The 13,802-nt window shown below is 44.2% G+C and overlaps 1 protein-coding gene across 1 annotated transcript in view; it reads left to right on the top strand.

The window, feature by feature from the left end:
* The first annotated feature begins 7,049 nt into the window (after positions 1-7,049).
* The window catches only part of LOC147425327 (uncharacterized protein At5g02240-like), a 52,478-nt gene continuing 45,725 nt past the window's right edge, over positions 7,050-13,802 (top strand). Inside the window, exon 1 of the mRNA XM_086499589.1 lies at positions 7,050-7,232. Coding sequence (XP_086355715.1) covers positions 7,176-7,232 — 57 coding nt within the window. The 5' untranslated portion in view covers positions 7,050-7,175. The remainder of the gene's footprint in view (positions 7,233-13,802) is intronic.

The following is a 13,802-nucleotide window of genomic DNA, read 5'->3' as shown; positions in this document are numbered from 1 at the left end:
TAGTGATAAGCAAGTATAAATTTTAAAATGTCATAGTATTTACATATTTGCACTTTCTCCATGTGTGAATGGCTAATTTCATTTTCAAAAAACGAAAAAGAAAAATTAGCATCTGTCTATCTCACACCTACCTCAACTCTGTTGTTTTGATGAGGTTGCACTTATCAAAGCTTCATTGACCTTGCTTTTTGTTTAAGAACTTAGGCCACCCGATTTAAAATTGGTGTGCATATTTCAATTAATTAGACTCCAGAATCTCTACCACTCTTTAGAGCACACCAAAAGCCACACATATTGCTTATAAACAATATCCATAAAACACATGGTTCATACAATTTTGTATGGATATAGTGTTTGATGCAACCTAGATGCTTAATTTGGTTACCATATGGGGCCTCTCTATGAATATATAGAGATTTTTAGCAATTGGTGAACGGATAATAGGCTAAGGAGAGACTACTCCTATGCGTGCGTAGATCTCAAGAAGGTCAATGCCGCCACTAGAAGGGACCATTACCCCTTGCCATATTCGGAACATGTGCTTGAAAGAGTTGCAGGGAAGGAAGCTTATAGCTTTTTAGATGGGTACTCTGGCTACAATAAAATCACAATTGCGCTAGAGGACCAAGCTAAAACAGCCTTTATAACCGAATTTGGAGTGTTTGCATTCCTTGTTATGACCTTTGGCTTAACCAATGCCCCTTCTACCTTTCAAAGATTAATAAACACTGCTTTTAGAGAATATTTGAGGGAGTTTTGCGAAGCTTTCTTAGATGACCTTTGTGTTTATTCCTCTTGGAAAGAACATCTATCACGCTTACGAAAAGTGTTTGAGAAGTGCAGATTGTATCAGATCTCCTTAAATCCTTTCAAATGCCAATTTTGGGTTAAACATGGAGTCATTTTATGGCATATAGTGTCCAAAAATGGGATTTCCACAGATGAGAGCAAAATTAAAGCCATCGCTAAATTGCCACCACCTACAAACTATAAGGGAGTTCAAAGATTCATGGGCCATGTTGGTTATTACCGACGGTTTATTTTAAACTTTGCCGAGATAGCTCGTCCTTTGTACAGGCTTCTTATTGAGTTCCACTGGACTGCGGAGTGTGACTATGCTTATGAGTCATTGAAAAAGACCTTGACTAGCGCTCCTATTCTATGAGTGCCTGATTGGAATGTAATTTTCCATGTGCATATTGATGCATCAAACTTTGCTATTGGGTGTGTTCTAGCTCAACCAAGAGAACATAAATTGGACTACCCCATCAGCTTTGCAAGTCGTCAATTGAATGATGCCGAGAGAAACTACACCACTACAGAGCGAGAAGGTTTAGGTATGATTTATGCAGTGAAGAAATTTCGCTACTACCTTCTGGCCAACAAGTTTGTTTTCTATGTTGATCATCAAGCCTTGTTGTATCTCGTAAATAAACCTTGTTCCACGGGAAGAATTACACGATGGTTGCTAATTCTCCTTGAGTTTGATTTTGCCATTGTGGTGAGACCTGGTAAAAGACATGTCATGGCGGATCATTTGTCTCGCATACCCAATGGTGAAGCCCCTATTGGAGTCGATGATGAATTACCCGATACTTCCCTATTCCTAGTCGAAACCATACCTGAATGGAGTGAGAAGATTGTGAACTTTCTAATTAATGGTTTTCCACCCAAAGAGCTTCGTAAGGACATAGCTCGAAACTGTTAAAAGAATGTGAACCTTACTCTCTCATTGCAGGAACTCTCTACAAGCTAGGCAAGGACAATATTCTGAGACGTTGTGCCCGTGAGGATGAGTATTTGTACATACTGCAAGAAGACCACATGGGTATAGCCGGAGGACATTTCTCGGGAGAACTAACAGCTAGAAAGGTGTTGCAATCAGGCTATTGGTGGCCAACCTTATTTAAGGATGCATCACTTTTTGCAAAAGGATGTGATGAATGCCAACATTACAAGATCACTCAACGAAAGGATAGGATGCCCTTACATCCTGTTAAAATGACTCAACCATTTGAAAAATGGGGTTTGGACTTTGTAGGCCCAATTAGTCAGGCAGCTCGTAGCAGTCAATCTCGATATATTATCGTTGCCACTGACTATGTAACAAAGTGGGCGGAAGCCAGGGCGACACGTAAGGCCGATGCAAGGTCAACTGCCAAGTTTCTCTTTGAGAACATTATTATAATATTTGGTTGTCCCTTTGAGATTGTGAGTGACAATGGTACTCACTTTATAAATGGAGTAATAAAAGAACTCACTACCAACTTTATGATAGCTCACCATAAATCCACACCTTATTATCCACAAGCAAATGGCCAAGCTGAGAGCACCAATAAGACCTTAATCTCTATCTTAACCAAAACGGTGGAAGCTCATCGCACAGATTGGGATTTAAAGCTTACATCAGCTCTATGGGCTTATCGTACTGCGTATAAAGTTGCCATTAACTGCACACCATTCAAGATGGTGTATGGCCAAGAAGCGGTTATGCCATGGGAGTTTGTCGTTCCTAGTCTTCGAGTAGCTTCTCAAGAAGGTTGGGATGGTAACCCCTTAGTTGAGCGATTATCCTTGAGAGGCTAGATGAAGAGAGGCAATTAGTTGTGCAAAATGCACTTGTGGAGAAAGATAGGAGGAAGAAATGGTTTGACCGTCATCTAAAGAACAAAGATATCAATGTTGGTGATAAAGTCCTTATGTATGAAGTGCGTAACGAAAAGAAAAAGTTGAAATATGCGGGAAAAGGACCATATAGAGTATGTGAAATCACCCCACAAGGAACCATTCGTGTGGAGACTCTTGATGGAGTTGAAACCATTGGATTCCTCAATGGGAGCAAATTTAAAAGATACTATGATCCTTTAAGCCAAGAGGAGTTGCGTGTCATCCATACAAAAAAGGCAGCCAAGGCACAAATAGAATTGAAGAAGATACAAGCTCAAGCTGAGGCTAAGGAGCGTCAACAACGTATAAGACAAAAACGAGAGGCTAACCTTGGAGTCACACATGCATTCCACATTGAAATCGACGAGGATTGGTTGGACTCTGACACACCTCTACGATACCCTATTGAGCTAAACAGCACCTATGGAAAAGTGCTATATAACGCCTTATTGGACACGAGTGCTAAATATAATCTGCTATCATATGGGGGGTGGTGTCAGTTAGGGAAGCCACCTCTATCTGAGAGTATTATCCAAGTCAAGGGTGTCAACAATAAAAAAACTGCGGTTTTTGGAATCTGGCACACTTCTGTCAGTTATGACAATGGGGTTGTAGCTCAAGACTTTTTGGTCATGCGTGTTGGAACTATGGAGGGTAATATAAACCTAGGACGCATGTGGATGATAGCCACCAAATACACTATTGATTGGGGGACAGGGGGTGTCACAACACAGAAACCAACTCTTAGCCCTGCCACGCAAGCCATAGTCCCTGAGATATTGCCTCTTAAGGAAATAAAACCCAAAACATTGCATGTCCAAGAGGTTGAACCATATGTCCCCATAGCCCAAGTCTCTAGAGCTTCAACTGATGTAACTGAAATAAAGCTTGAGACACACAAGACCCATCCCAATATAACAAAGAAAGCATACAAGTGGGTCCCTAAAGCTTCTTTAGCAACCATAGCCAACGCTAAAAGACATCAGCCTGGTAACAAACGTCCCATTTGCCCCAAGAAATGTAAAGAAATGTTGCGTTGGATTCATAAAAAACTATTGGAAGCCCAAGGCTACTATGAAGGAAATGATCAAATCTGGGTGCCAAAACGTAAATTGTGCTCTTACTTGTTACCGGGCCCATGTGAGCTCAATCCGGTGGCTCCAAAACAAATTGAAGATCGTGGAAAGGAAAAAATCACAGAATGCGACACACCTGCTCCAGAGCTAGTTTGGGTACCAAAGAAAGAACGAATTGTTCCACCTAGCTCAGGAACAGGGAAAGTAAATGAAGCGTCTTGCTCTTCATGTAGTTAGTATACGGAAATAGAAGCTTCGACACAACCTCCACCTACCATTGTACATATCCATACAAGCAAGAAAGAGTTTGCACCTCTCGTTGTAGGTTCACCACCTACAACAATGTTGCAAATAAAATCATGGGAGAGTACCTTACCACCCTTGCAACTAGATGAAACACATAGGGCGATCGAAAACTATTGGTTAAAGCCTTCACCCATAACCACTTGGAACAATTGGTTTCAAAAGGTGACGACATCATTCCAAAAGGTATGATCTACCTAAGAAAGGGGGGAGTGTTTGCTAACATCCATCATTCACTTGCTTCCCTCTCAAACTTCCTCCCTGACCTCTCAATCTCCAATCCTAGGGAATGTATATATAAAGCCTTATACTAGTTCTAGCAAAAAAAAAAGAAAAAAAAGTAAAAGAGCAACAGCGAATAGCAACGAGAGAGCACCCTATCAGATCCTACACATAAGTCTAAATTCACCATGTCACATCAAGCAACACACAAAAACAACTCATGTTTTAAAGACCTAACCAAATCTATTTGTATTCTCAGAGATGGCTAGTTCACCAGAGGCATGCGCTTCTATTTTTTATGAAAGGTACCCTTTTTCCTTTTCTCAAGTGTTTCACATCTGCTACCTTGTACTTTCTTGCGAATGGGATTTGGTAGAGAGACTTGCACGTGAGCGAAATTTTGAGGAGTTAGAATGGCTGATACGTCTATGGATAACTAGTGATCCCTACCCAGTAGCGAATGTTTCTCCGATGGCACATGCTTATTCTTTTGCACAAGATGAGTATCCACGCATCGCGAGGTTCTTGATTAACACACTTGCGCAAGAGGATGATGAAGAAGAAATAATAGAGACCGAGGAAGACTATGGCCTCACGGAAAATGATTTCGTTATCTAGATGATGAGGATAGAGGCCTAGCCTTAGGGTGGCCACCCGGTTTGTATAATATCCTCTTTCCTTGATTCTAAAAGGGATGACAGATAGGTAGGTTAGGGATCTGGATTGTGTTTTGAGTTTGTTTTCTAGGAGCTTTAATTTTTTCACACTAACATGCCTCCTAGAGGTATAGTGCTTGGTTTTTGGATGTGTTAGGTAGGACTTATATGGATTTCCATCCACATGGCTGAGGACATCTGCTTCGATGAAATGAGCAACTCCATACCTCCAGGTGTACTACTTTCCATGATTCATGTTGGTGGATATGTATAATTGCTAATAATGATTTTTCATGGTTTGTTTGAATGCAATAGTTATGTTTGTTATCTGCCATTATAGATGTATAAATTTGTCTTTGCTTAAGTTGATGGAACTAGAGTTTAATCTTATGGATGAGCCTTGAGATTAGGAGACCGTGACTTTAGGTTAACTCATTTACTTGACCACTAGGCCTAGCTGATAAAATTATCTGAGTATTTGAGACCTTAGGAATGTTTTAGGCATAGAGAAGCTTGCTAACTTAAACAACAAAAATACTAGTGAGAATACAAAGGAAATGGAAGCAAAAAACATAAGTGCCACAAATGAAAAATCTAATGCTGGAAGAGAAATCCTGGCTTGATTTGGTACTTCACTCACATGTATTGTCTATGGTACTAGAGCCCTAGAGGTTCCCAGTGTGGGCGCTTTTCTTGGAGAAGCAAAAAGCCCCGGACATACAAAATAAGCACACACGTCAAATGATTGTGAACCAAAGAAAAAAAAAACCAAAAAAAAGAAGAAAAAAAATGAATGACATTTAAAAGACTTCCATCGCGCTTACAGTTAACATTTCAAGCTTTTGTTTGTAGTTGTGAGAGCTAGTTGGCTAATCAAAGCTGAAAAGCACAATTAGGAAATCTTGCATTTAGATAATCTTATTAGCTTAGCTAGTACTAGAGTAGTTGTTTTAACCTTAGTCATAGCTAACTAATTGATAGACTCACCCATAAGCCCAAAACTCTTAATTAATTAATTTACTCAAAGTGTGATTTATTTGTCCTTAATGGCAGTTTAACATTTCATAAATCTTGCATTTACTCATTTCCACATGTACTTTACATTCCCCTCCTGATTTATGGCCATATAATTCCGCTTGCTGAAACAGTGACTTTGCCCTGCAGATTCAAATCCAGATGCTCTACAACATGGACATAACAAGCTTCAACTCAATAGCTTCCGAGGACGGAATCTACATCAGGAAGGGGGGCATGTTAACCCTCGTGGCTCACGGACACCCTATCACCTACGACGGACGTCTTATTATTTATTTAGTAGAGTCAGGCACCGGGCTTGTCGGTCCAATAGGAAAAGGGTAGAATGATCACCGATGAGAGGCGCATTCTAACTGGAACACGCAAGAGTTAGTTGGCTAAGCATGGGCGCCCAAATGTGAATGGGGCGAGCTCATATAAAAGTCATCTAAACCTAAAATTGAGTCATTCTCTGAGTGTGCAATAGAAGAAGTGCTCCTGCCCTATCTCCATCCCCATCTCCATTGTGTGCTCACAGGTGTGTGTGTGTGTGTGCTTGAGGGAGAGAGTGTGTGTGTGTGATCGAGCATTGTGACGACACCTGCGGCGGCGAGACGGTTGAGCGCAGTACGACGGCGGCTCCCTCTTCTTCGCGACGAGGAATCCTTCACGGCGACAAGCGCAGGGAGATGAGTGACACACCCTTGCTCTCTGTGAGCTTGCTAGGCCTGCTAGTTGTGTGCTTGCAGCCTTCGTGGCTTGCACACGGTGCTCGACAAGTCCCTAACTCCGACACGTGCAGCAGACGCGTACACCACGCAAAATAACTCTACATAAATTTGTGGGGTTAGCTGAGCGAGACTTCGTTACTAGGAGAGGGCAATAGAGTCTTGGGCTGCTCACATTTTGTAGCTCCAAGTGGAGAACTTAGCTGATGGGTATGTACTTCTGCTCATCAAATGTGTGAACGTAACTAAGCAGGTCCATACCTTACCAAGTAGCATTGATTTCTCCCAAATACGGAAGATAGGCTATTGGTAAGGCACCCGCCTCGCGAGTAGGACATTGTGAGATCAAGCCACGCTGAATTCTTCCCCCCAAACTGATAGAACGGTCGAGAGTGATTGGTGATTGGTGCTTAGTTTTGCCGTGCTTGCTCTCACCTGCCACTTGGCGATCTACAGAAGTAATAGTCCACTCTCTGCAGTCCGGAACTTTCTCATTGTGTATGTAGAGCATGGAGAAACCCTTGAAAGTACTGGTGGTGGGCTGCAGCAGCGGCGTCGGCTTGCAGGTATCATCGTCTCCATTTATGTCACTAGCTCAGCAAATTCGCCAGTTGGCTACGTCTTCTTTCACGCCTTGTAAATCTTGATCGCCATGCCGCTTGTTTCCTTTGTTCGAGGCTGATATATGGTGCAATGCTCCATTCTATTCTGGCATTCTCCTCTTTGGAGCTTTGGGTCTTGGAAGAGCATCATCTGGTTAAGAATTAGGATGTGGAGCCACAGAGCCCCAACCTTCAACAACAAAGAGCGTTATGCGGTGCAGTGGGTTCATATTTGCTACACAGTCTGCCAATGTAAGCATTCCAGCAGGTAACAAAGAGAGGCCAAGAGAGCCATTGGGCTTTAAGTCCTTAAAAATTGGACCAGTATGTTCCAACAGGTATAAATTTTCTGTGTGCAATAGGCCAAAACCTAAGGATGGCAGGCAAAGCATGGAAAAAATTAGCTTAATTTCAGCAGTGGAAGAAAGAGAAAAGCTGTTTTGGATAAAATTAAGGACTGTGCCAGCATGCAGTTTAATCGACAAGTGAACATGGGCTCTTTGAGGCAAATGCTTAATATTGGACTTTATGTTCTTATCGCTCGGCCATTATGAGATATCGATCAGTAGATGCACTTCTTTTTGTTAATAATGCTATAATGCATCTGAGTTAGATGAAAGTGCGCATATGAACTTTTGCAAGAGAGTATTGCTCAGTATGGTGGGGTTGAAAGAGAGACTAAAGGTAATCTCAAGTTTCCACACATGTGAGTGCCGAGTAGATTGAAACTTCCTGTGAGATCTGCAAATTTGGATCTACCTGATACATGAAGGTCCTTTCTAGGGGATTAGATCCTTGTAAAGGGATGTTGAACTATCAGAAGCAAGAAGGTGGCTGTTTGAAGGCTGTTCAGAAAGGTCAAGCAAAAAAATAGTTGTCACAGGCCTTCAATTCATCGGATGGTGGAACACAGCGTTCAAATGTGGATAGTAAGCAAACACAAATTGGAAATTAGAGTTTCACAGAGGAAAATGCATAAACTGTCACAAAGACGCATCCTCTTGCTATTTATAATAGTTAAGCAAAATATACTTGTAGCATGCCTTCAGTACACAGGATGGGTGGAAGGATGCTTAACACACCCACACACTCTTATAATGTGGATAGTAAGCAAACACATGTTGAAAAGCAGAGGTATAAAATTTTGCAAACAAGCCTCCTCTTGCACAAAAACACAAAGCCTCAATCATCAAGCTTACCCTGGATGCCATCTCATGGTAGTTCTCTATCAAAAACTGAAATATCACAGCAGAGAGTTTCCTTCGCAAGCATGCATGCTTAGTCCAAACTTCTCAATAAAGTCTCCATTTATCTCACATACACTAAGCCACCTCCAGTGAAAAATATCTTTTGCCATACATGTTCTGGGAAAAGATAATAATAAAGCCTTGGATTTCCTTTGCCATATACAGTTATGAACTTGAGATTCTCTAGGAGCAACATAAGAGAAAAAAGATCTGAGGAGGTCTTGTTGCAATTGATTGCCTTCAAGGGCTGCAAATGGTGCTCCTTCAAGCTTTTCCTGCCACACATTGGTCGAAAACACGTTCTTTTGAGATGACCAAGTTGGAATTCCCAGAGAAAGCGGCTAGTCTTGTAGACTTGAGAGATTTGTCTTTCCAGAGTGAGACCTGGGAATTAAGATTCCTAGGATGGACGGTTTTTGTCGGCACGAATATTGTAGGAGCCATAGAGAGAGGCATCATAGACATGACAATGGGGTTAGTACTATCAAAAGCACCAAACAGTGTAGATTCTACGCTTGGAGGAGTAGGGAAGTCCCCACTCATGAAGGTAGGAACACCTACCGACGTGCTGAAGATGATACATTAGATGTGAGAGAGCCTCCAAGCAATGGAGAATCTGGTCAAAGTTGTATGCCCTCAAAGGGACGTGGCAAACTAGGAGGCGGTTGAGTGCCTTCACCCTAGGGCCTGCGCTGTTGTACCACCCGCTCGATTGGAGGAGGTACCAGCTGTCGTCTGAGCTTTGCCTTAATGTTTCTACTGGTTTATATTTCAAATAAGAGTGCCACCAACAGTAGATCCACAGATACGCTGCCTCTTGCAGTTAAAAAAATTCCTTAAATGCTCGGCTTGCCGAGTCAAGGGACCGATGGCGATGAAGATTGCAGCATGCCTGATCTGCAGTGGGGCTTTTAAACGTAGGCAATAATTATTAGTCTGTGATGGGGACCTAATAATAGTGGGTATGTGCTCGCTTGGGGTAGCTGGGGTAGGGACCAAAAAATAGTTGGTTATGGGGTTTTTGGGGTAGTCCTACAGCTCTACATCCAGGCCAGATGTGAAGTTTGCAGCGCTTAATTGCAGCTTTGCCATATGCTGCCCTCATTAAAAGCGACGCCTATCTGGTGTCATTTGGCCCCGATCTACAGATCAGCCCTAGTCTTTTTGTATTTCAGGCCTTTGACAGCCTCTGGTCGCTTGGTGAGAGGAGGGATAGATCTATCGCAGCCTGGCAAAAATCAGCAAAGAAGTGATTTTTTGTGACAAAAGGTCTGTAATAGGCTGAAAACATGCAACTGCACAGCAGTTGCGAAAAACACAGAGTTGACTCTATTTCTTGCCACAAACGTTCACAAAACACAACTATGATGGAGGGCTGGCCGCTGCATGTAGAGGTGAGATCCCCCGTAGACGAAAGTAAAAAACACGTCTTTTTCGCGACATAGTTCCTTGGATTGAGGGCTAATGCAAAAATGCAGCAACTTCAAACAAATTACAGTGACGAATTCTCTCGTAGAAGCTTCTTAAGGCGTATCGAAGGGTCTTGTGGCAATCCTCAACCTTCTTGCTCTGTTACCATGTAGGAATGAAGAGAGGAGATGTTACAGGCTTGGACATTGAAACCGGCCCGTAGGGCGGTAGACTGTGGGTTTCATCCGATCTTTGCTTGATAAACTTTACTTGACTTTACGACACAGAGGAAAACTTCACGCCCAAAGACATGCCCAAAGACCGGCACCCCTATTGTCGGTATTTACTATTTCTTTATTCTTAAAAAACTTGGGAAAAAGCTGCAAGTTCCTACGAGCTGTCCCGCTTTTATGGGGCTGAAACTGGCCTACTCTAGCCCGATTTTGGCAGCATAAACGCAATAGGTGGCTTCACAGACAAAATCCCCATGCCAAAGGTGACTTTCTCGGCGCATACGGACACTTTCCTAAACCTGGCGAGAATCTGCAGCACGCTGAATTCTCTGTTTTCTACCCCAAAAATGCACCAGAACACCTATGATGAGCATAAAGCTAGTAGATTGTACCAAAAAGCTTGCTAACTAGCCTCATTGTAACGCAGATATTGTGTCGTGCTCTCTTCAGTGGGTGCTCCTCGGTGCAATGTGCGAGACAATCTCACCTAAAAGAGACTGAAAACAGGAAACAATAGACAACAATTGTTCTCACAGAGACACAACAACGACAGTAGACCACAACAAATGACTCGACTATCTCAAAGAACTGAAACAGACTCTGGCGTGGCAGCACACTCAGCTCCAGCCCAGGACTCTCAGGTACAATGGGGTGTCGAGGCTCAGATGTGCAGGGATGGTGAATAAGTGCTCTATGTATAGACTCTCTGCTCCCGACGACAATGCTGGACCCGATGTAAAAGAAGATGATGATCCTGACCCCCCAGCTACTACTCACATGTACAATCATAAAGAGCCACCAACGGCTCATAAATGTCCAGTCAGCTAAGTCTATCTCCAAACTGAGTGGTGGTGGTGACCTGGCCACGATGTCCACTAGACCACCGTCGGTACCCTGCCACGTGTCACTCCCCAGCCCAGAGGGTCCGTCCAGTGTGAACCAGACCAACTATAACCAACTGTCCAACTGTCTGTCCTATGAAGTGACACTGTAGCCCTGCTACAGATTGCCCGCCACAAGACTGCTCACCGTCTCGGTGAGAGGAATACTGAAAAAACTGTGAAGGAAAACCACTAGGTACTGCATCCGTACATCTTTCTTGAAGTAGGTGTAGGCCCATGACCTTACATACCTCAAAAGTGGAGTTAAAAACATTGCACTGCTTGCAATCGCCTTAAGCCTCTAACTAAGCAGGAACCCAGTATGTATGATTTCATAGCCTAAGAATCCCAATTGGCAAAAAAATGAGGCTCTACAGCAAAGAGATAAGCTCAGTTTGATTCCAGCACATCTTTATCTTCCCTAACCATAGTGATAGGAAAATGACCTGGTCCATGCTTGCAGTTGCAGATGAACCTTGCCACACTTTTTGCAACAGCACTCTTCTCGAAAAGAGGGATGACCATAAGCCCGAGTAACACCGTAAATAGGGTTAAGCTCCATCATGATGGTAGAACAAAAAAACCTTCACAACAACAGGATGGCAACCAAGTGAATGCTTGAGAGCCAGCTGATCATGTGGGGTGAGGGGGGGGGGGGAACTTGCTGAGGCTGAGAGGGGTGGGGAGGGCTAGTTAGGGGCGAGTGGTGGAAGGGGGTGGGTAGGGGCAAGGGGGGGCTGGTTAGGGGCGAGGGGAAGGGAGGGGGTGGGTAGGGGCGAGGGGGGACTGGGTAGGGGCAACGGCAAGGGAGGGGTGGGTAGGGGCGAGGGGTGGCTGGGTAGGGACGAGGGCGAGGGGGAAGTGGGTAGGGGCGAGTAGGGGGTGGGTAGGGATGAGGGTAAGAGAGGGGGTGGGTAGGGGCGAGAGTATGTGAGGGGGGGGGGGGGGGACTAGGGCTGTAGATGAAGTCCATGGTCCACTGGTTGAAAGAGGAGATGCTACAGAGCACAGCCACCATGAGCAAGACAACTATCATGAGAATGGAATTCATCAGGCAGGACGAGCTGTGTGAAGGGAGCTTTGTTCTGGGAGAAGCAGACACCAATGGGGCTGATTTTTGAGGTGGGGTGAACTCCTGTCAAGGAGATTTCTGCCCGCTTCTATGATCCTCCATAGGCTCACCAAATTCAAAGACTTCCACCAAGGGCGCATCCGGAGTAACTTCTATGACCTTCAACCTTTGAGTTGGCTCAGGTGGCTCATTGGGTTTAGTTACTGTGGAAACATTGGAAGAGGGTGTACCTCTAGGCAAGGAGTGAATAGAGACTCCATAGCACGACATAGATTTGGTAGCTTCTAACCACTCCAACAGATCTTCGTCTGACCCTTTAGGTGTAGTAGGTTGTTCTTGTTCAGGGTTGGTTTCCATTGACAAAGAAACTTGCTGCACCACGGGATCCATACCTCCTTCTAAGAGAATGGGTTGCATTAGGGAGCCAGAAGTATGTATCCACATTGCATCATTTCCCCAATCATGAAGTGCTTTAGTGTGTCGCAGCCATGGTCTTCCAATGAGCAAGGGAAATCCGCCCTCAACCTCGGGAAGACGAACCACAACAAAATCCAAGTTAAAAGTAAAGTCTTGTACCTGCAGAGGCACATTGTCCACTATGCCCACTGGGTAGACTGTCCGCTGGTAGGCCAATGTAACTATGATAGGAGCAGGGCGGGCAGGCTGTAGATCTATAGCTAACATAGTGAACTCGGGCATCAGCTTGATGCCAGATCCACCATCCACTATCAATCCTGAGAATTGCCGACCCAAAACGGACACTGGCAGGCGAGGGCTTCTATAATTAGTGAGTGGAGCAGCGGGATTGGATATCATATAGGACACTAATGGTCGCACTGGGAGGTGCCCGCCACTAGGACTTACTCCGGGGTAAAGTGACTGATGAACTGCAAGGGTGTCACTTCTAAAATTCGCATCTAGTCGCAGCATGTCATAGAGGGACACTTGTTGGAAGGTGTTCTTTAAGACCGTCTCTGCTGTGAGCTTTTCCTGTTCTACCAGTGGTTTCTCGGGTACCTTGATCTTTTGTAGATCGGAAATTGCTTCCAAGAAAGCTTCATCAATATTGGAGAGCAAAGATTTAGATTCTTTCATGGCACTGGGGGATGGCTTGTTAACAACTGTAGGCAGGGTATCCACTGGTGTGAGAATGTGTGGGAGAGTTGAACTTGTTGGAATGCTAAGACCGAGGGCGGCTCTCTGGGCCCGGGTGAGGACGCCCGATGGCTCCTCTGCCAACTGCGGAGACTTATTTTGAGGGGTAACCATGTGGGTAGAAGGGGGCGGTTGAGAAACGGTGCTCACTGCTATCAAATTGAGCTTGGGAAAGGCAAACTCATTCTGGCTTTGACTTGAGTTCGAAGCCGTGGATGCACGAAGTTTAGGGAAATCCTTACTGTAGTGATCCTTCGTTTTAGGGCAATGACGACAAGGAGGGGACCCTTCTGGCAGGGGGCATTTGCTTTGGTAATGCCCATATTCCCCGCATCTGTAGCACAAAATGGGCCAATTCAAAGGGCGAGTTGAAGGGCAAGGTGGCCCTTGCTCCTGGTGCATTGAGTTGGAGGTGGAGGCATATAAGCTTTGAGGTGATGAGGGAGCAAGGGTATGATAAAAGCTCTGAGACGGTAAAGTACTTGGCATACCTTGCATAGGAGGGGCTATCAGCAAAGGTGGCATACGGTGTGGAA

Source organism: Adiantum capillus-veneris, chromosome 25 (assembly GCF_014529385.1).
Source record: "Adiantum capillus-veneris isolate H3 chromosome 25, ASM1452938v2, whole genome shotgun sequence".
In the NCBI taxonomy this organism is placed as follows: Eukaryota; Viridiplantae; Streptophyta; class Polypodiopsida; order Polypodiales; family Pteridaceae; genus Adiantum; species Adiantum capillus-veneris.
The sequence above is the reverse complement of the archived record's forward strand: the minus strand, read 5'-3'. Positions and strand labels throughout refer to the sequence as shown.